At 35.0% G+C, this 22105-nt stretch overlaps 1 protein-coding gene across 2 annotated transcripts in view; it reads right to left on the bottom strand.

The window, feature by feature from the left end:
* Positions 1–22105, bottom strand: part of nnt (nicotinamide nucleotide transhydrogenase) — a 117117-nt gene that overhangs the window by 25252 nt on the left and 69760 nt on the right. For both annotated transcript variants that reach the window (XM_028802485.2, XM_028802486.2), the window contains exons 15-18: positions 18920–19153; positions 17262–17422; positions 11047–11226; positions 5435–5594 (exon numbers count right to left, since the gene is read on the bottom strand). In XM_028802485.2, coding sequence (XP_028658318.1) covers positions 5435–5594; positions 11047–11226; positions 17262–17422; positions 18920–19153 — 735 coding nt within the window. The remainder of the gene's footprint in view (positions 1–5434; positions 5595–11046; positions 11227–17261; positions 17423–18919; positions 19154–22105) is intronic.

Here is a 22105-nt window from a genome sequence, read left to right as displayed (position 1 = left end):
CTCCTGAAATTTTCAGATGACGTTATAATCACAAGATTTGAAAGTAGTGGAAAGGAGGAGGAATACAGACGTCTTTCAAAGACATTTTTGAATGGCACAGGCTAAATCATCAGCAGGAACTGGAAGTAGACAGTGTCTTCTCTTGTTACTATATATACCAATAAATTACATGTGCAAAATTGCTTTCTTTTGCATTAGTTCACTTATTACTTCAGGTTTGAATAGGTAATATGATAAATATCATTTTTATATCTTTCTTTTTCCAAACTAGGGGGCTCCGCCCCCTGCTCGCTTTGCTCGCCCACCCCTGGGTTTTGTTTACAGGATATACAATGGAAATTGTTACATATGCATTATTTTCACTTTTACTTTAAAACTTTTGTAAAAACAATACTTGTCCTTTATTTCTGGCCCTGGATGCGGTTAAATCTCTTTCTCGCAGGATGTACAACGCTTGGGGGCGGCTGCGGCTATGGCTGAACGCACGCTAAGGAGATGCAGTCGGATCATGTTGTCTTGCTGCTGCTACTGGCGAGGTGCCTGTTACGTTTGTCGCACTGTGTGTCGATCATTTAAAAGCCTGTGCAGCAGCTGTCCTTTTGCCACTTTGTGTCTCTGCCGCTTGCATTGTGAAGTGGAGGGGGCGGGCTGAACGCACACTAAGGAGTTGCAGTCGGATCATCTGCTGGCTTTCTGCGTGTTTTGCTTGTCGTTATTTTAAGAGCTGGGAGCACATGATGTCCGACTACGAAAAGCATTTGAACAACTGCTTGGTTAGATGTCCGTGAACTTGTTTTAAATGCTGTCTCACTGCCTTGTCTCGTGTGACGTTACAGTGTCTCTCGCAGGACGTCAAATCGCAATCTCTTGGCACTAAGTCTCATGTTTAAAGTCCCCGCGAGACGCTCCGTGGCCAATCTCTTTCATCTTGCGGGTCTTTTAAGTGTCTTCCGAGAAGATCACGTCTCGTCTCCCTGGTCTCCCTTCCACCAAGATTTTTTTTTATAATAGAGAGATTTAAATCATATGTACACATGGCTTAAAATATCAATATCTAGTCAAGATATTTATTCCTCATCAAATCTTACCATTTCACTGCTATTTTTACCATTTATGAGAATCCATTTAAAATTACATTGGTGTGCAGACATACAGTAGCAGCCTACTGTATCTCTGATTTATTGCATATTTATGTTAAATATAGCTGCACAAGCAAAAGAACAATGCTGATAGCCTTATTTCAGTTTTTTTCCAATATACTGTAAGTTTAAATATAAAGGGTTATTTTGCATCAATTCCATCAAATGTAATAGATGAATATTTGCAGATTTATTCACATAGCAGATATGAAATAATTCACTACAATGCTACTACTGTTTCTGATGCTTTTTTGAACACATGTTTGAGTTCATTTGCTGCACTATTTTACATTGTACCAAGACCACTATACACTGTATGTCATTACACACTGAAATAGCCAAGTCTTGTTAAACACTGTGAATACGAGGTTGCACTTAACCTGTGGCTCAGTACAATTATTTGTTATTTCAGTGCACATAAAACGAGTGCATTGCACATAATAAAACAAAACTAAATGTGAAAGTACATAAAAATGGCATCCAATACAGTAACTCTTTAAAAACAGGTTTATCATCCACACAATATGGGCTGAAATCAAACCAAGCTCCAGAAACCATAATAATGTCTGTGCAAAAACAAAAATAACTGAAACAGTGCTTATCCTGCTCGTAGCAGAAATGCCATAGCAAACTATTACATTTAGCACACTAATATTTGCACTCTCAACGTTTTAATGTGTTCTTCTCATACTTCATTAAAAGAATACACACACCTCAGGAACTTTTCCTTTTTTGGCAAATAGTTTTTAGCAGTAAGCAAATGTCTACTCTAAAAATGTAGCAAAATCATAAAAGTATTTTTATATTAATGTTAAAAGGCATGTCTTCTTCCTTCAGAAATGTAATACCTCATATGGTTAGAAATATTTTATAAGTATTTACATAAATCTTGTAATATAGCTATCACATTATTATTGTAAAACTACAGAAGCCTTGCAACTGAAAAAAAACAACTTTTTTCTGAAGAATTAATTTTAAAAGTTATATCATCTGTCAACTTTATTCGTTTCATTTTTAATTCTGAAACCTTGTGATGGGTGTCCTTGTTTATCTGTTTTTGCTCAGACTAATAAGATTAAGTTTATTCTAATAAAAATTTCCCTTTAGGTTGAAACACCCACTAGTTAGAAGGTGGGGTTTGCAACCAAATTTGTTGAATTACAATATAACTTATACTACTCTAGTCTAAAGTTTACATTTATTTAGATAATCCTTCAAATACCATTATTCATGGGTTTCATTTCATAGCCTGTTTTGTATTACACAAAACCAAACACCACAAGTTAAACATTTCAACAAATTTTTTACACCTATCCACAACTGTGTGAGAAAAGATTCAATACATTTTGATATAATTTCAGTGCTATCTCTCCGCTCTTTATAACAGACACTATACAACAATAATGAGACAATCTCAATAAACAACTAGCACAGCTTTCATCTGCAAAGCCAAATAAGCAGTTGCATACACCCTCTCTGCCTAAAAGATCTTAATATTTGGTTTTGAGCTAGCAAAGTTATTATAGTACTAGGTACAGTATAACAAGGAGACAACATAATGGTAATAAAAAAATCTTATCACAAATATTTTCTCCAAGATGTGACCATGTATGGCTGCTGCTAAACTTCTCACTGAAAATATTTTAGAATTTTTTTCTCTTCAAAGCCGGAAATCAAAGGAATATCAAAATTAACCCTCTGTTTATACTCTGCATGTGTCTGTGAATAATTAAAAACAGAAACCTTATTTTTGTTTGCTGAATGTGCTCATTGACCTGAAACAGGGAGTTCTACTTTCATTTGCTAAGGTTGGTATGGAAACCATGTCTCATGCATCAAGCATGTACAGCATTAATGACAATGCACATGATTCTTGAAAACTTTGTAGTGTTCCTCTTTGGAGCAGCATGGAAGTAAATCAGTGAGAAAAAGAATTTGTTTTTTAATAAATCACTAAAATCTGTCCCAAAATGCATCTCAGCAAACAATACATAACAGGTTTTAACGTTACATTAATTATTCAAAAAAAAAAAAAAAGCAACATGCAGAAGCTGTGAAGTGTACCTAGATGATTTTCAAAAGAACAACCCCCTAACTATCAATAATTTTAATCTGTTACATCATACTAAAGGCATTTTGGTCCATTTGGCCATTTATTCATGCACAACTCTGCCACATGCCACATCATGCCAGTGGGGTTGAGGTCTAAGCATTAGCTTGACCATATTACACCCGCAATCTGTAATTCTCTAGGGATTTAACTGTAAATATATGTTGATGTGCACTGTCTCACTAACCTGTATTTTGATCCAAGTTTCTAAAGGCTTAGTTTTGTGATAGAATTTTTTCTAGACTTCTTTTGCCCTATCATAAAAGACTCATGGCTGTCACTTCGGCCAAAGCTTTTTTTTTAATCAAATATTGACTCAAGAGATTTAAATATGTATTATCATGGGTATTTTCTTCATTTTTATAACCAATTCTTAAGTTTTTATATTCAGTTTAAAATTTGGGTTTACTTACACGGGTTCTACATTGCACAGTGTTTGCACGTATTAATGGTATAAAAAGAGATTCCACATTGCAACTTAAAATGTGAAAAACAATACTACATAACATCTTTAAAAGGAACAATTCAACATTTACTATGGAGATATGCTGCACATCCTTAGTACAATATTGATAGTATGTTACAAACAATTTGAAAACTGTTCCAAAATTTAAAAACAACAAAATTGTGCAGTGCCCTACATTTTCTTTCTACAGTTTTTTCCCCCCTAAATGGCAAGGACACTCTTCAAAAGTATTTATCTTTCTTGTTAGTTACTAATTTCCATTTACAGTGGAACCTCGGTTCACGACCATAATTCGTTCCAAAACTCTGGTCGTAAACCGAGTTGGTCGTGAACCGAAGCAATTTCTCCAATAGAACCGTCCGATCACTGTAAATAGAACTGAAAACAAAAACAAGTCTTCTCTACCTTATGCGTCCCTCGCTCGCTCACTCTCTCGCCTGTGTGTGTGTGTGCATGCGTCTCTCTTTTGCAAGCCTGGAGCGCCTGTGTGTGTGTCTCTCTAGCGTGTGTGTGTGTGTGTGTGTGTGTGTGCGGCCTCTCTCTCCCGCGCCTGTTTGTGTGTGTGTGTCTCTCTAGAGTGCTCCTGTGTGTGTGCGCGCCTCTCTTGCGCATGCTCCTGTGTGTGTGCGCGCCTCTCTTGCGCATGCTCCTGTGTGTGTGCGCGTCTCTCTCTGTCTCGTGCTGCCTGTGTGTTTGCCTCTGTCTCTTGCGCTGCCTCTCTCTCGTGCTGCCTCTGTGTGTGTGTGTGCGTGTGTGTGTGTCGCGCTCTCTCTTGCTCGCTGCACAGGAAATGCGCAGGGAGAGACTGAACATGTACAAACCAAAAGGGAACCTGGCTTGTTCGTATACCGAGTGTGTGGTCGTGAACCGAGGCAAAAGTTTGGCAAACTTTTTGGTCGTAAACCGAGTTGTACGTGTACCGAGACGTCCGTGAACCGAGGTTCCACTGTACTTTGATTTTCTGTTCTGGAAAGCTGTATGTCACTGAAGAGACAATGAAGACCTTATGTTGTTCTAAGAAATAGGTTCATAGTTTCACAAGTTCAGTATTGTCACTTATACAATGAAATTTTTACTTTCTGATCAACATGAAATACGTCACCACTCTCTACCGTCATGATCAGTAAGAATTACTTACCTTGAAACCTCTTTCTTTCTTATCTGAAATAACTACCTTACCTAGTTTCTACCAAACTCATAATGAAGTACAGTAGAACCAGACTTCAAGTAAGACACTAGGTTGTTGTCACTGTCTAATAATTAACTATGAAGAAACAAGAGTTCAGATACATCTTTTTTGCTCTTATTTGTAGTGATAGTCTGCTATATTCATGTACCACACATACATATGCAGTAAATAATATCATTCTCTTTAGTAAAAAATGTCAAATTAGTATAATCTGGTTAGTATTATTTAGAGATAAATAATAAATTCCCAAAATCATTAAAAAGTGTAAAAATATAAATAGATTTTTCTTTTTGTTGATGAACCCAGTTTTAAGAAATTGTCTTAACAATGTACTTTTAAATGGAAAGAAAAGTTGTGTCACTGCATCTTAAAATTAAATCTTGATGTGCTATTAAAACAAGTATCGGCTCTTAAATAATGAATGCAAAATCTTTTTAAGTCACCCTCACATGTACTACACTGAATTTCAATAACAACTGATGATAAAATAAGTAACTGTTGTGATTACTTCTGAAGATAAAAAAAAATACCTGGGGTTATGATGATGTTGTGAGCCTCTTTAATCATTTCTACAGTTTGATCCACATTAACCTCTGTATGTGTACCAGTGATTTCCATTGGTTTGCCTGTTCCAGTGGATGAAGTTCCATAGCCGCCAAGAATAACATTTGCCAGGGATCGGTTCATTGCCTGCAGAAATAAAATATCACTTGGCAAAATCGTTTTGGTTAGATGTAAGCAGCTATATGATCACAAGAATTTGAATCAAAGGGAAGTTACAAACAAACAATACAAAAAATGAAGCTTGAAGGACACTGAATACAAAACACAGCAATGACCAAGCTTACTTTAAGAATATATTTTGTATAGTTTGAAAAAAAAGTAAAAACAAAGCCAATACATTAGGGGGATGGTATGGGGTGGAGAGAATTGATAAGATTACAGTACTATAATATATTAAAGAGAAGAAATATATGAATATTGTTTTTGCATTTTGTGTACCGTGTGTGCAAAGAAATCTTAAATGTAGATACAATGCATTTTATTCCTACTAGCATAACAAAACATACTGCTTCCACTCTCCCACAAACAGCAAATCAAAAATAACTGCTGCAGAGATATTTGTAATGAATGCTCTATCCCATTTCAGCAAAGCAATCTAAGAGAGTAGAAAAGCAATAAACTTGGCAAACATCACTTGTCACACTCCACTGCAATGTTTGTAGACTGCTGTGCTGTTTGACCGTTGATCATCATCATGCAAATTGTTAATCTGGCCTGAACTTCAATAATGACTCATAAGCAAAAGAAACAAAGGCTAATGCTTTTAAAATAAATGTAAGGGAATGTGCAGCTTCACATATTAGTGTCTCCCCAATGGTTAATTAACAATGAATGTTTATCTGTATTTGAGAACAGAACAATGTGTAATTTATTGGGAGCACAGTACTTTAATGGTCTACATGTAACTCACAGTAAAGCACATTCATATAAAGAATTACAAACACATATGTATTGTAAATATTAATCATTCTAATGTCAATTATTGAGCCACATCTCTACTACTAATATTAAGACTCATTTCACAAAGACTCATCCGGAGTTAAATTTAGACCATGTACAGAAGTCTGCCATGTATGGTAAAGGAGTATTTCAAGCCTTAATATGGCATTTACTAAAAATAATGTGCTTTAAGTAAAATAAATTGAATTACAGGTTCTTTTTATTAAGTGTATTAGATTGATATACAGTTAGGTCCATAAATATTTGGACAGAGACAACTTTTTTCTAATTTTGGTTCTGTACATTACCACAATGAATTTTAAATGAAACAACTCAGATGCAGTTGAAGTGCAGACTTTCAGCTTTAATTCAGTGGGGTGAACAAAACGATTGCGTAAAATTGTGAGGCAAATAAAGCATTTTTTTTTACACAATCCCTTCATTTCAGGGGCTCAAAAGTAATTGGACAATTGACTCAAAGGCTATTTCATGGGCAGGTGTGGGCAAATCCGTTGTTATGTCATTATCAGTTAAGCAGATAAAAGGCCTGGAGTTGATTTGAGGTGTGGTGCTTGCATGTGGAAGATTTTGCTGTGAACAGACAACATGCAGTCAAAGGAGCTCTCCATGCAGGTGAAAGAAGCCATCCTTAAGCTGTGAAAACAGAAAAACCCATCCGAGAAATTGCTAGGAGGCAGTGTGAAGGCTTGGGCATGCATGGCTGCCAGTGGCACTGGGACACTAGTGTTTATTGATGATGTGACACAGGACAGAAGCAGCCGAATGAATTCTGAGGTGTTCAAATCCAGCTAAATGCAGTCAAATTGATTGGGCGGCGTTTCATGATACAGATGAACAATGACCCAAAACATACAGCCAAAGCAACCCAGGAGTTTATTAAAGCAAAGAAGTGGAAAATTCTTGAATGGCCAAGTCAGTCACCTGATCTTAACCCAATTGAGCATGCATTTCACTTGTTGAAGACTAAACTTCAGACAGAAAGGCCCACAAACAAACAGCAACTGAAAGCCGCTGCAGTAATGGCCTGGCAGAGCAATAAAAAGGAGGAAACCCAGCATCTGGTGATGTCCATGAGTTCAAGACTTCAGGCTGTCATTGCCAGCAAAAGGTTTTCAACCAAGTATTAGAAATGAACATTTTATTTCCAGTTATTTAATTTGTCCAATTACTTTTGAGTCCCTGAAATGAAGGGATTGTGTTAAAAAAAATGCTTTAGTTGCCTCACATTTTTATGCAATCGTTTTGTTCACCCCACTGAATTAAAGCTGAAAGTCTGCACTTCAACTGCATCTTAGTTGTTTCATTTAAAATTCATTGTGGTAATGTACAGAACCAAAATTAGAAAAAAGTTGTCTCTGTCCAAATATTTATGGACCTAACTGTATGTTTAGATTTCAAGTTTAAAGTCAATTCAATAATAATGTGAGCAATGTATCAGAATAACATAACAAACAATAATATCCAAAACTTGGGGTACCATTTGTATTGAAAAGGATGATTAGTAATAATTAATAATTATAATAACTAATTTAAAAAAGACACATACATCTTTTTCATTTAAAGACAGATGTACTGTATATTTAAAAAGAATTAAAAAAAAAAGCTATTTCATTTTCAATTGTATATGTGGTACGACATAAACTGAAAGTAATGCAAATAAGCTGCACAAGCATAATTTTCTACTATGAGGACCGCTAACATGGTTTTATTTAATAAAGCTGGAAGTTTTCTGCAACATAAAAGGACTGTTCTTAAAATATATATCATTATTGAGAAAACCAAGAGAATTCTTGCACAGTGCCTGCTTCACTTCAATTTCAAAGCCATTCAGTACATTAAACAGACTTCTTACAACTGTAGTTGTACTTTAATTCATTGCACACACTGAGACTGCCTCCTTGTGGTGATTTTTGCTTTCTGAAATTCTCTGAAAAAACTGTAAAATGATTTTAGAGAAAAAGGTCAGTTTGCCAGAGGATGTTATATTTGTAGTCTGAAAGACCTGATGTAAGAAGTCCTTCCACAACTGGTCAAAACCAGCAATGCATTACTTTTAATACGTTCCCAAATTGTACATACAGTCTCTCGCTCTTTCATTTTAAAATTCTCTTTACGGAGAGGTATTTAGTAAAATGAGTACATTTAATATGTAGAGTGAAAAGTGTAGCAAAATAAGTCAAAGTAGTAGCATGTAGCACAATTGGAACTGTAAGAAAACTTGCATTTTTTAAACATTCATTATGCACTATTGACTTCAATTAATATATTTTTAAAACATCAAAATACGATATTCCACAGTCATTATTTCAATTGCTATTTGTTCAGTGAATTCTAGCTCATTGTTGGCTAAAAAATAACCACATGAATTGAGGTCAATGATATGGAATGCAAGAGCCATCACTTTCACAATAAGGATCACTATGTAACAAATTTTTATTTTTATTTTGTTCCTGGGTACAAAGTGTGTTTTCCTAACCCGTTATGCCTAAAAAAAATAGAAAATAGCTGTTATTCCACAAAAACTTTGCTTTTGTGATCAGGACAATGATATTTTGAAATTTGTCTGTTTTCAAGAAAATTCTCGATTCGCATTCAATACTGAGTAGTCTTCTAGAATATTCTCGAACTGTTAGAATTGTCCCGAAGTTTCTAGAATTTTCCAGAATTATCTAGAACTTTCAAGAAACTTTTAGAACTGTCTAGAATGTTCTTGGACTGTCCAATAGCAGTCATACAAGTATAGAAGCACAGGTGACTCGAACCAACAATTCGATTTATGTTATTTTTTTGATTTGATTTAGATGGCATCAAGAGATTGCTTGCACCCAGCAGATAGATGCATTTTGCTACATCTGTGGACAATTTATAAAAACAAGAGCGAGAAAGTATTCCGTGAAAGCATGTCGTAAGATGTGCGAGGCCTACAAGGCATACTTCGGCATGCCTGTCGGGGATCAAGACAAGCCCTGGGCATCTCATTTCACATGCAAATATTGCAAGAAAACTCTTGAAGGTTGGTACAGGGGAGAAAAGAGAGCCATGAAGTTTGCTATCCCGCGAATTTGGCGGCAACCGACTGACCACTCAAGCAACTGCTACTTCTGCATGGTGGATCCTACGAAACGTCGCACTGGCAAGAATGCGCCTCAAATCGTTTATCCAGACATTCCTTCTTCCATTGCCACAGTACCACACTGCCCCGAGCTGCCCGTTCCCAGTCCTCCGAAGAGGGATCAGCCATCTTCAGGAGACAGCAGCAAGTCAGACAGCGAGGAAGATTTTGCAGATATCCTTGACGCTCGTCTTGACAAATTCAAGGAGAACATGGGAGCTTACTCAGAGGAGCAAAGCAAGCGCTTTCATCAGGATATAATGGACTTTGAACGTCGTTACCAAGGACAGTATAACGAAAACATGATGGGGGACTACATTTGGGGGCTTCTTCGAGAAAGCGATTTGCAGTACAGTCGCAAATCTAGAACACCTACTCATTTCTGAACCTTTTTGAGTGGTTTTGACTGTCTTTGTCTATTTACCATGCAAGTGTTGTTCTTTATCAGACCGCATGAACGAAAAGAGAAAAATTCCCTTGTTTTGTCACTATAAATATGAAATTTTCTGGGCTGTGGTCATAAAATCAAAGTTTGTGCTGAATGTAGTCGTTTTTCCCATAGGCTTTAGACATAAGCAGTTGAAATATAACCCTTGGAAGCCAGGAACAAAAATTGTGTTACATAGTGAATAGTTTGAAATTGACGGAGTTAAGATTACAGATATTGTGTACTGATGGCACAGATTGAACAGATTCCAAGTTATTTAAATAATTAAAGATAATGTATTCCTTCCAAAAATAATAAACCATTCTTCAACTTGTACTCTTTTTCTAAATATAGGACAAAAGAATGCTTTTCACAATAATTGTAAATATGTAGTACTGTATAATAATGTTTTAAAAGCTTTGCTATTCTAATAATATTAATATTCATGACAAATTGTTCTTTGAATTATTTCTATGCAACAGTTTTAATGAGGATTTAGACTTAAAATATAAAAAAATTATTTCTAAACCACTTTGCACTTCTTCTAAAAGCACAATTAAATTCTAACATAACGGAAATTCTGCTAATATCTGCATGAAAGAGTATTTTGTGTGAAATTTAGGTATACTTTAAGGTATCACTATTGAAACATTTTAATAGTTCATAAGATTATTATAAAAAACTACACAGACAGATATCTGGGAAAAATGTAATCAAACTCATTATGGGGTTATAAAAGGGCACCCTTTGAGCATTTCCTTTCAGAGTAAATGTCATAAGCTATGCATTTTCAAGGCAATCATTTACAATATTGGATTTTTCAGCTATCACATGAAGAACAATGTGTAATGCGTTTTCATAATACAAATAATTCACATACAACTAACAGCAATGCTTTAAAAGAACGCTATTTTGCATTATTCAGTTTTAAAATAAGATTCAGTTTTCAACTAAAATATTTTTGTAATTTGAGATAAACTGACAAGATAATTACCTAAATGGCAGTTATTTTACCTGTGTTTTGACTTGTCATCTATTTCAGTTTTAAATCGAATAAGGACAACTACAAAGTTTCTTACCACACACATAATATATGAAAGTATTGCTCCTGAAGATCCAATAAGTGCCCCAACAATAGTGAGCAGGTTGTTGTTCAGCAAGAATCCTTCAGCACACAATGCCCACCCAGAATAACTGTTCAGGACTGTAATTACCACAGGCATGTCAGCACCACCAATTGCAGCTGTCAAAGTAACACCCTGTTTGGAAACACAATCGAGATATCAATGTTCAAAAAATGTAAAATCACTATTTTATATTGTATTCTTGGTGGGGCTGCTGGTGACATGTCGCCCTTTTAATACTTGTATCATTCGTTGTAATTGGCTGTAAAAAAATCTTTTCATTTTTTCTTCCATGTTTCAAAATAGCACTTGATGCTTCCATTATCTATAGCAAGTGACTCATGCATTCTCTCCTAAACAAGAAGTGTAACCATAGAATGAATGTTTTAATAATAATGATAATAAACATCAGACCTACAGTTAATTAAGCCATTGGTGATCAACATTTTCTTGCACTGTGTAGTCCTTGCACAATGAGACTGGGTGAGTAGATAGTCAATTGCAGATCTTTACATAGTGTGCATCAACTTAAAACAAATTATCTCTTTTTGGGTGCCAGTTGGCCTTAAAACAGATCAAGGAATACTATGTATAATAATGTAGTTTTTTTTTTTTTTTTTTTTCTGCTCTAAACCAATCTCAATGCACATAGAAAATCTAGGCAATACACCATAAACACCAATAATTTAATTAAAATTACTACTTTAGATGAACAATGTATTAAAACTATAAAAACAGACTATAGATTAAACAAGAAATACACACAGAGCGGCGCTAATAAAAATAACTTAGTTCCTGTTCCAAATATCAATAACGCACATAGTATTCATCTCTGCCCCTCCGAAACATTAAATATGGCACTATTAAATGTTAGAGCTTTAACTAACAAGACGTTTTTTATCAACGATCTTATTAGTGATAGAAAAATAGATTTTATTGCACTAAGTGAAACGTGGCTTAGCTCAGATGGCGCAGCTGTTTTAATCGAATCTGCGCCTCCGGATTACAGTTTTACTTGTATGGATCGCCAAGGAAAGAGAGGCGGCGGCTTGGCAAATATTTACTCAAGCCGGTTAAAATGTAAAGATGTCAGTTTTGGTAAATTCAAGTCCTCTGAGCATCTTGCCGTTGTTATCCATGGAGATTCTCACGTTCTAGTATTATCCGTGTATAGACATCCTAAAGGAAGGTCTTTTTGACTTAATGTCAATTTTAATTTCGAACTATGACACACTCTTAATAGTCGGCGACTTTAATTTTCATATAGATAATCAATGTGACCAAAAAGTAAAAGAATTTATGAACTTCCTGGACTCTCTTGATTTGAGACAGCTCGTTAATCAACCTACACATAAAGCAGGTCATACGTTAGACTTAGTGATTACTAAAGGACTAAAAGTTGATGCAAGTCAGGTCATTGATATTGGTCTATCAGACCATTTTCTTCTACTTTTTAATATAGAAATAATGATAGAAAACACTCATGAGAAGCATATTGTTAAAAAACGCTTCTTTGACTCATCAGCAGCTTTAAAACTTACAAACATTCTAAGCAATCAGTCCGTTTATAGTGCCAACTATAATAGCGAGGATAATGTAAATAGTACGGTGGAAAGATTTAATACTAAAGTGAGAGCTGCTGTTGACATAGTTTCACCTGAAAAGACAGTTAAAAAATCTTCTAGCATTGTTATACCATGGAAGACCCAAAGAGTGTCTGATTTAAAGAGAACATGCTGTAGAGCTGAGCGTAAATGGAGGAAGACTAAACTAACTATCCACTATGAAATATTAAAAGTTAAAATAACAGAATACAATAACACAGTCCGTCTTGAGAGGCGCTGTTATTTCTCTAAGATTACAAATAACAATGCTAGTAATCCCAGAGTCTTATTCTTGATGATTGATCGTCTGTTAAACCCAGGTAACTCAAAGGAATGCCTCCTAAGTACTTCCAGTAAAACCTGTGAGGCTATTGCTGTATTTTTCAATCAAAAAATTAATGATATTAGAAATAACATAGTATATCTCCCCAACACTAAGGATCCTCCTAAACCCTAGCATTCCGTTATAAACAAATTAAACTCTTTCACTAGGATTGATTTTCATAAAATAATTTCTCAACTGAAAACCTCCACCTGCGTCCTTGACCCAATACCAACAAATTTTTTCAAAGAAGTATCGGGCGTGCTGATTGATAATGTTCTTGACATAGTAAATTTGTCATTAGATACGTGGGTCTTCCCAGACTGTCTTAAAAATAATCTCGACCCCTCGGCTCTTGAAAATTTTAGACCCATCTCTAACCTGCCTTTCTTAAGTAAAATTCTAGAGAAGGCAGTCATTATGCAGTTAAATGACCACCTCAATAAACATGCTATTCTTGATAAATTTCAGTCAGGTTTTAGAACAAATCATAGCACAGAAACTGCACTTGTTAAAGTAGTAAATGACTTGCGGGTAAATGCAGACAGAGGCCATTTATCTGTTTTCATCCTCTTAGATCTGAGTGCCGCATTTGACACCACTGATCATAATATTCTTAGAAATCGCCTTAGTCAATGGGTGGGCCTCTCTGGCAGTGTCTTAAATTGGTTTGAATCCTACCTGGCAGGGAGAAAATTCTTTGTTAGTTGTGGTAATTACAACTCAAAGACACATGATATCCTATATGGTGTTACACAAGGCTCTACCCTGGGTCCGCTGCTCTTCTCAATCTACATGCTTCCGTTAGGTCAGATTATCTCAGGGCACAACGTGAGCTACCACAGCTATGCTGATGACACACAGCTGTATTTATCAATAGCTCCTGATGACCCCGATTCTCTTGATTCACTAACACAATGTCTAACTTGTATCTCAGAATGGATGAATAGTAACTTTCTCAAGTTAAATAAAGAGAAAACTGAAATCTTAGTGATTGGCAATAATGGATACAATGAGGCTATTAGAAATAAACTGTATATATTAGGATTAAAAGTCAAGACGGAGGTAAAAAGCTTAGGGGTAACTGTTGATTGTAATCTAAATTTTAAAATCGCATATTAATCAGATCACTAGGACAGCATTTTTTCACTTAAGAAACATAGCAGAAGTTAGACCTCTTATATCATTGAAAGATGCTGAGAAATTAGTTCACGCTTTTGTTTTCAGTCGACTAGATTACTGTAACGCAGTCCTCTCAGGAATACCCAAAAAAGACATAAATCGTTTGCAACTAGTGTAGAATGCAGCTGCTAGAATCCTAACCAGGAAAAGAAAATCTGAGCACATTTCTCCAGTTTTGATGTCACTACACTGGTTATCTGTGTCATTCATGATTGACTTTAAAATTCTGCTTATGGTTTATAAAGCCTTGAATAATCTCGCCCCATCTTATATATCGGAATGTCTGAAACCTTATATTCCAAATCATAACCTCAGATCCTCAAATGAGTGTCTCCTTAGAATTCCAAGAGCAAAACTTAAAAGAAGGTGGTGAGGCGGCCTTCTGCAGTTATGCACCAATTCATGGTGACTCTAAAATCTGTACTAACCCCTACTCTCTCTTCTGTTTCCTTTTCCGGTGTCCTTTCAGTGGTGGCTTGCGCCACCACCATCTACTCAAAGCACCTTGATGTTCCAACAATGATGGATGGATTAAAAGCCAGAAGTCTGTATGACCATCAGCATCAAATGACTCTGTGAGAACCCTAACTACAAAGAGGACTATTTCATTTATGTTAGGTAGAATGCCCAGAGGGGACTGGGCAGTCTCGTGGCCTGGAACCCCTGCAGATTTTATTTTTTTCTTCAGCCGTCTGGAGTTTTTTTTGTTTTTTCTGTCCACCCTGGCCATCGGACCTTACTCCTTTTCTATGTTAACTAATGTTGTCTTATTTTAATTTCTTATTTTGTCTTTTATTTTTCTTTTCTTCATTATGTAAAGCACTTTGAGCTAGTTTTTGTATGAAAATGTGCTATATAAATAAATGTTGTTGTTGTTCAGGGAGACATTCCCATTGAATGTACGTCTTTGTGTTCATCAAATATTTATTTGCATAGCATTCCTTAAAGTAAAGAAAGTTAATTTTTATTATTTTTCCTAAAAAAAATGTTCAATTTTATACATCTGAAAAGTAATGTGTAAACACATGTGGAAGCAAAATGCCTAATCAGGTTATGACTAGAGATTACCTATTATTGTCATCAATCAAATAGCATTATATTCAATCAACCTGTAATCAATGGGAAAGTGCACACTTCACACTATGTGTCTTGCTCTTCCTGCGACCGCAGGGGTACAGTAATGTTGCAAACAACCACCCTTTGTAAAACTCTACATGATTGATCCAAGTCATCACACACAACTTTTTTTAAACTACTTTTTCCACTTGTTACTATGTTTCTGTGACTCCTGGCTGAAGGTCTCTATTTTGAAAAACTGGTGTTCAGGGAGTTGCTATGCATTACACAAATGTAATAGCTAAATGTACTAAATTATTTACAAGGTGCCTTAATACATGTTGACTTATAAAACAATCAAAACACATAAAAAGTCATCTGGGTGATTATCAGTAAATTATAAATTAGTACCCAGGCTAGATAAAAACTACTAGTGTAACAAAACCTCAGCTACGTTGACAGATGACAGTCAGTGTAGCTATAAATCCAGGAACACAATAGAAAGGAAGTTCTAAGGAGTTCATAAATGCTGTACAAAAGAGCATAGCTTTGAAGAACTACTGGAAAGCTGTAGTGTTCAAAAATTTACATGAGTCTTTAAAGAAAACAGCATGTGAACTATAAGCAAATCATGCTTTTCATGCAGTTTTCACTCTAGTATGAAACATAAATCCAGCATGAGTTGCAACTCAAACAAAGAATCAAAATAACATAAAAGCCCTTTAAGAAATGAAGGGGTTACACAATTATGATAAAATTATTAGTTTATTAGTTAATTAATAATGTTAAACATTATTAGGAAGCAAAAAAGTACACTTTGTTCAAAAGTAAGAAAAGCAAAAGATTTATTTGGGATGAAGGAAACCTAGAGTGTGTGCACTGATAGAGGGAAAGAATGAAAACATTTTATCAGAAATGTCCTTGCAAACTGCAAGAAACACATGTTATATCTAGTTGCCTGAATTTAAAACTCACATATGAACAGACTGCATAAAAACAGTATACTGGGATACCTGCTTCTAAACACTAGTATATTAAAAGACACTTCTGACAAAAAACTGTACCAAAATGAAATACTAATCCATTACTGTGCTACTATTACAACCAGCTTATTTTTTTTTTTATATCACATGCAAGTGCAGCTTTTTGGTATAGCCCTTCTGAAGTCCAAAATGAATATTCTAGGACTGCAAATGGAGTTGGTCTAAAAAGAAAAGATTGAAAATTTACTCCAAGAATGTTTCTTCATTGTAAAATGTGAATAATTGTAAAACAGACCAATCACTACCTGTTATGTTGTTATATTTGATGTTAACACATTTCTCCTCTAACTCAGACACCTATTAATGTACTGTATATGGGGAAGAGTTTAGACATAAAACCCTGCAGTATTACTAATATATGGCACAATAACTTTTTTATTATTTCTATAAACAGTATTGCAATCATTAATATTATACTATCAAAATCATTTCATACCTTGTTTGCTTCATATAATGTAACTTTCTCTTTTTTGATTTAAAATACATTATAAACTTTAAACTGTGGACACAAAGATAAAAACATTTTCTGTCTGGAAGACATTATATTACCACCCAAAAAGTAAGCTCTGTACATAAATGCATTATAAAAAAAAACAGGTCACGTACAAAAACATACAAATTTATATATCTGTTAAAAAAACATTGTAAGACTTTTAAGATACAGAGATTTTACAACATATTATCAGGGTGTTTACTTTTACAACTACATATTTAAAATTGTTGAAACTCAATTACAAAACTGTTTTTTTAACAAATATCTTCCAGCTTAACTGTTGAAATAAAGTATACATTTTTATTTTACTGTTACATGTTATTATTAAATAAAACCAAATATTGTATTTTTATTCTCAAGGGTGTTTTAAGTGGTTTTATGAGTTAAAGAGTAAAAACAGATGTTAGCTTATTTGGTTTAAAAACTTGTGAGGTAGTGTCTAGCCATAAATATATGAAAGTCGTATTTACCATGATTGCAGACAGTGCGGAGACAGAGCCCAAGCAGGTAATACCAGTCGTGAAGCTTGGATCGATCATGTAGGGAATCATTCCACCAACACTGGCAGCCATTAATCCTGCATTTAAGACATGTCTGCCAGGGAGGTGGAGGGGTGCTGAATTCAAAATGCCTTAAAAAGAAATAATTATTTTTAAGACAGATTTTATTTAACAATTTCACAACATATTAAGGGCAATGAGGTGTGCATTCTGGCAAAACAATTTGTCTTATTCCATTAAATAAGGGGGGCAGTTTCATGTCACTAAATACTTCTGAAGGAACCTTACACAAGCATTCAAATGTATTACCAAAGTGAATCAAACTCATATCTTTTAACAAAATAAATAGTGTGAAAATAGTAGCAGCCACTATGATTGAATATGAATATTTAGGAGTTTTTTGTATACTATTTGCCTTAAATATAATGTTTGCATATTAAATACTTCAGTCTTTTCTTACCTATATTTTCATATACAGTGATCCCTCGCTATATCGCGCTTCGCCTTTCGCGGCTTCACTCCATCGCAGATTTTATATGTAAGCATATTTAAATATATATCGCGGATTTTTCGCTGCTTCGCGGGTTTCTGCGGACAATGGATCTTTTAATTTCTGGTACATGCTTCCTCAGTTGATTTGCCCAGTTGATTTCATACAAGGGACGCTATTGGCAGATAGCTGAGAAGCTACCCAACTTACTTTCTCTCTCTCTCTCTCTCTCTTGCGCTGATGTAGGGGGGTGTGAGCAGGGGGGCTGTTCGCACACCTAGACGATAGGGACGTTGCTACCTTCTGTGTGCAGCTGCTTCCTGAAGGACATGCTGCACGGTGCTTCGCATACTTAAAAGCTCAAAGGGCACGTATTGATTTTTGACTTTGCTTTTCTCTGGCTCTCTCTCCCTGCTCCTGACGGAGGGGGTGTGAGCTGCCGCCTTCAACAGCTTTGTACCGGCGGTGCTTCGCATACTTAAAACAACCCTATTGATTTGTTTGCTTTTCTCTCTCTGACGCGCACTCCGTTGAAGAGGAAGATATGTTTGCATTCTTTTAATTGTGAGACAGAACTGTCATCTCTGTCTTGTCATGGAGCACAGTTTAAACTTTTGAAAAAGAGACAAATGTTTGTTTGCAGTGTTTGAATAACGTTCCTGTCTCTCTACAACCTCCTGTGTTTCTGCGCAAATCTGTGACCCAAGCATGACAATATAAAAATAACCATATAAACATATGGTTTCTACTTCGCGGATTTTCTTATTTCACGGGTGGCTCTGGAATGCAACCCCCGCGATGGAGGAGGGATTACTGTATATATATATGTTAGGAATAATTTCTGGAATGTACTACAATTTTTGGTTAAACTCTCACAGGTGACATCTTGTACTTCAAGCATTATGTTGTACAATTTTTTTTATTATCTTACAGCACTAAAAATATGAGTAAATGAAAATGAATTAGGAGTTGGAGAATCAGAAGGATGCTGTACATAAGAGCTTGTGAAATTCGGATGCTGTACATAAGAGTAACTGAAATTCAACTTGGATTCAAGAATTTTGTTTTGCCATTCAATACAAGATCTAATTTTTGAAAGTCACATTAAAATAGTTTTTCCTTTTTACTGAATACATACCTTGCAGTTTCCCATAAGCAATGAGAGACCCACTGAATGTCACTCCACCAATGTAAGTACCTAGGTAGGCGACTATTTTAGTCAGGTCAGCAGCAGGATCAGTGGCAAAATGGGGGAACTCAATCATATACTCTGCCACACATGTCAGGACAGCAGCAAGCCCAACCAAACTGTGGAAAGCAGCCACTAACTGAGGCAAATCAGAAATCTGGATACGCTTAGCAATAGTCAAACCTAAAAAATTTAAATGGAGAAAAAAAATGGTTAAAAACATTTTCTTTGCCAAAAAAAAAACTTTTCCAAAAGAGTCAATACTGAAACTAATACAATTTATGTAGTCTGATTAACACTAGAAAAAGATATCAAGAGAAACTAACTGCATTCAAAACTGTACACAATCCAAAAAACACTTGTTTATTTTAATACATGTGCACACTGAAAAAACCAGTTTGGGTTCATATAAAGTTTACAAATTAAGTTTATCCTTATTCAACTTTGTCTAAAAATAGTCTATTCTCATTTTATAATTAGATGGGCTAATTCAGTTTGCACAAAATTACTGGCAGTTTTATTGCAACGGGATTACAAAGATGCTTTAATTTTTATTTGTTCTCATTGTTTACAGTGTTTGCTGGTAAACATATCAAGCATTTTGTGTCATTATGTGAGTGAGATCATCAAATGACCTATATAATCACAATTACAGTGGTGGCTACGTATTACCTCCACCATATAAATTCCGTTTTATCCCCCAAGAATTACCGGCCCATTATTTGCTATTATAAAGCAAGCTTATTCAATATGGAAGTATGATTTTTCATCTTTTTATCTATATGATTACTGACTTTTCCTTGAACATTATTAGACAAGGTCAAACACATAAGCATGATGCGAGTCATTCACCTTTTGAGTGATGAGAGACAGAGAGATTCAGAGTATCTCTGCAAAACCATATTTATGTATTGACAAGCCATTTATAACTTAAGTAGCAATTTACTTACTACCAACTCAGAATGGAAATGTGGAAATCCAAATGAGGTAAAAGCACCTGCTCAGGTTTGGAAAAGGATAAATCCAGATTATCACGGTCTCATTTTCAGATGTTGGATAACCTGCTTAGCCTACCGAAGTAAAGTCCGTTACAATTACATATTCTTTCTAACTATGTTGTTATTTATTGTGTATTTCACTGATGCATAAAAACAGTCATGTTTGACTTCCAGAAAAAAGCAAACTCATTAACTAAGATGCGCTTTTTGAGCAAGGTGACAACTTCCTGGTAGTGCTAGGTATGAACCACAGGTGTATTAGTAAAAAGTGCTCTCAAGTTTAAACAGGAAATGAGATCACATTTCACTATAGCAGAACATTGATCATCCAAACTAATTAGGACAACGGTTGATTCATTTTATTTTTCAGATAATCAAATCCATTATAATACATTAAAATGAAAATCAATTTTAATTCCATATTGTAATGTGACAAAACAGAATAATCACTAAGGGGAATGAATACTTTTTCAAGGCACTGTACTTAAATATACATAAAAGTACATTTGTAGTGCGGGAACACCAGCTGTGTGCTACAAGACCCACACAATTTTGTCATAAGCACTTTGTAATTTGTAGAAGCAGTGAGAGTGGGGGAAAAAAAGTTATAAATATTAATAATAATGTAGGGTAGAACGGTGCCAGCACTTCAGCCCCATAAGGGTTTAAGCACCTTTTCGTGGCTGCTTTTATGGCTCACTGTCCTGACTGGGATCATGAGGAATATGGTTCATTTAATAAGATCGTGACAGGGGGAGAATAGTGAGCAAAGCAAAAGAGCAGACATGAGGAAGGCAGGTTGAAAGTGAGCTTGTTTAATTATTTACAATAGGCAGCGGCAGGATACAGTTAATATCATGGCATTCAGAATAAAAAGCCTCTCGGCAGCTGTGGATTTACCTGGAAAAGTGGCTTCTGTGTGGCTCACAGTATCAAGTCAGGGTTCGCATAATGTCTACTTTTTTTCTCCTTTACAGCAATATTTTAATAAAAGGTGGCCTAAATATTTTTAATTACACCTCAATCTTTTAGGCATTGTGTGTCAAACTGGTAGCCGCGTAAGACGGAGAAGAAATGATGGACACAACATTTTGGCTCTTTAAAGTATTTTAGTAAAAGGGAAAAAAAATCAGAATTATAACAGTTATTTTCCAATTGCATTAATGAGAATGTCTTAGCATTAAACTACAGTCAGAGATGTCAGGCTTAAGAGTGAATTGGACAGAATCAGATGCCAAATGATGCTTTCAGGGTACCACAAAAGCATTTAGAAAAACTACTCCAAGTACACATGTGGGATCGAGAAAAATTATGTTGTGATGCGGTCTATCTGTAAGTTTTACTAATAAAGATTAAAAATTATGAAATGGCTGATCATGGAAGTGAAGTGCAAAAACAGATATGTAAAATACGTCAGCTTTGTACAGCACGTCTGGAGTAACTTAATGTCAAAATTAGAGTGGGTTGATTTTTAAAAAAAAACAGATCAAAAGGTAGTGATTAAAAAAAAAAAAAAGTAAATATGTAATGTATAGATGAGATGGCTACAAAACTAGATCAAACACAAGAAGTAATCAGTTATTGTAATGGTAAAAGAATCTTTTAACAAATTAGGTGGTGTTAAAAATAATGTCCCTCAGTGGTCACTTCTGCTTTTTAAAAATTTAAACAAACAATTTATTAAACATTTAACTAAAAAGCTGGTAAAGTCTGCATTTGAAACTAGACTGGGTAGAGTGGCATACATTGTAAAGTCTGAAAATCATTACAGATGGGCCTGGACAAAATTAAGACTTGGAAAGGTATAAGGCAAAATAAATTTAATGTAAATAAATATTAAGTGCTACAAGTAGGATGTCAAAATATTAAATATAAACTACATAATGCATGTTGTAAATACATCTTTGTAGACTAATTACTAATTCATATCTGGGCAGTGTGCAGAAGCAATTATACAGTTTATCCAGAGGTAGGATTACATAGTATAATATGCTGAGCATCACCAGTTTAGGGAAGTTAGTCTTAAACTATGAATTGTCTGAGATATTTGCTGTAATGCACGTTATTATATAAATATAGTCTAACAAAGTGTACAAGTACAAAAATACAAATTAATCAGTAAAAGAATCAATTGTAT

The sequence above is a fragment of the Erpetoichthys calabaricus genome, chromosome 5, assembly GCF_900747795.2.
Source record: "Erpetoichthys calabaricus chromosome 5, fErpCal1.3, whole genome shotgun sequence".
NCBI lineage: Eukaryota > Metazoa > Chordata > Cladistia > Polypteriformes > Polypteridae > Erpetoichthys > Erpetoichthys calabaricus.
This window is presented reverse-complemented; position numbering and strand designations above follow the sequence as displayed.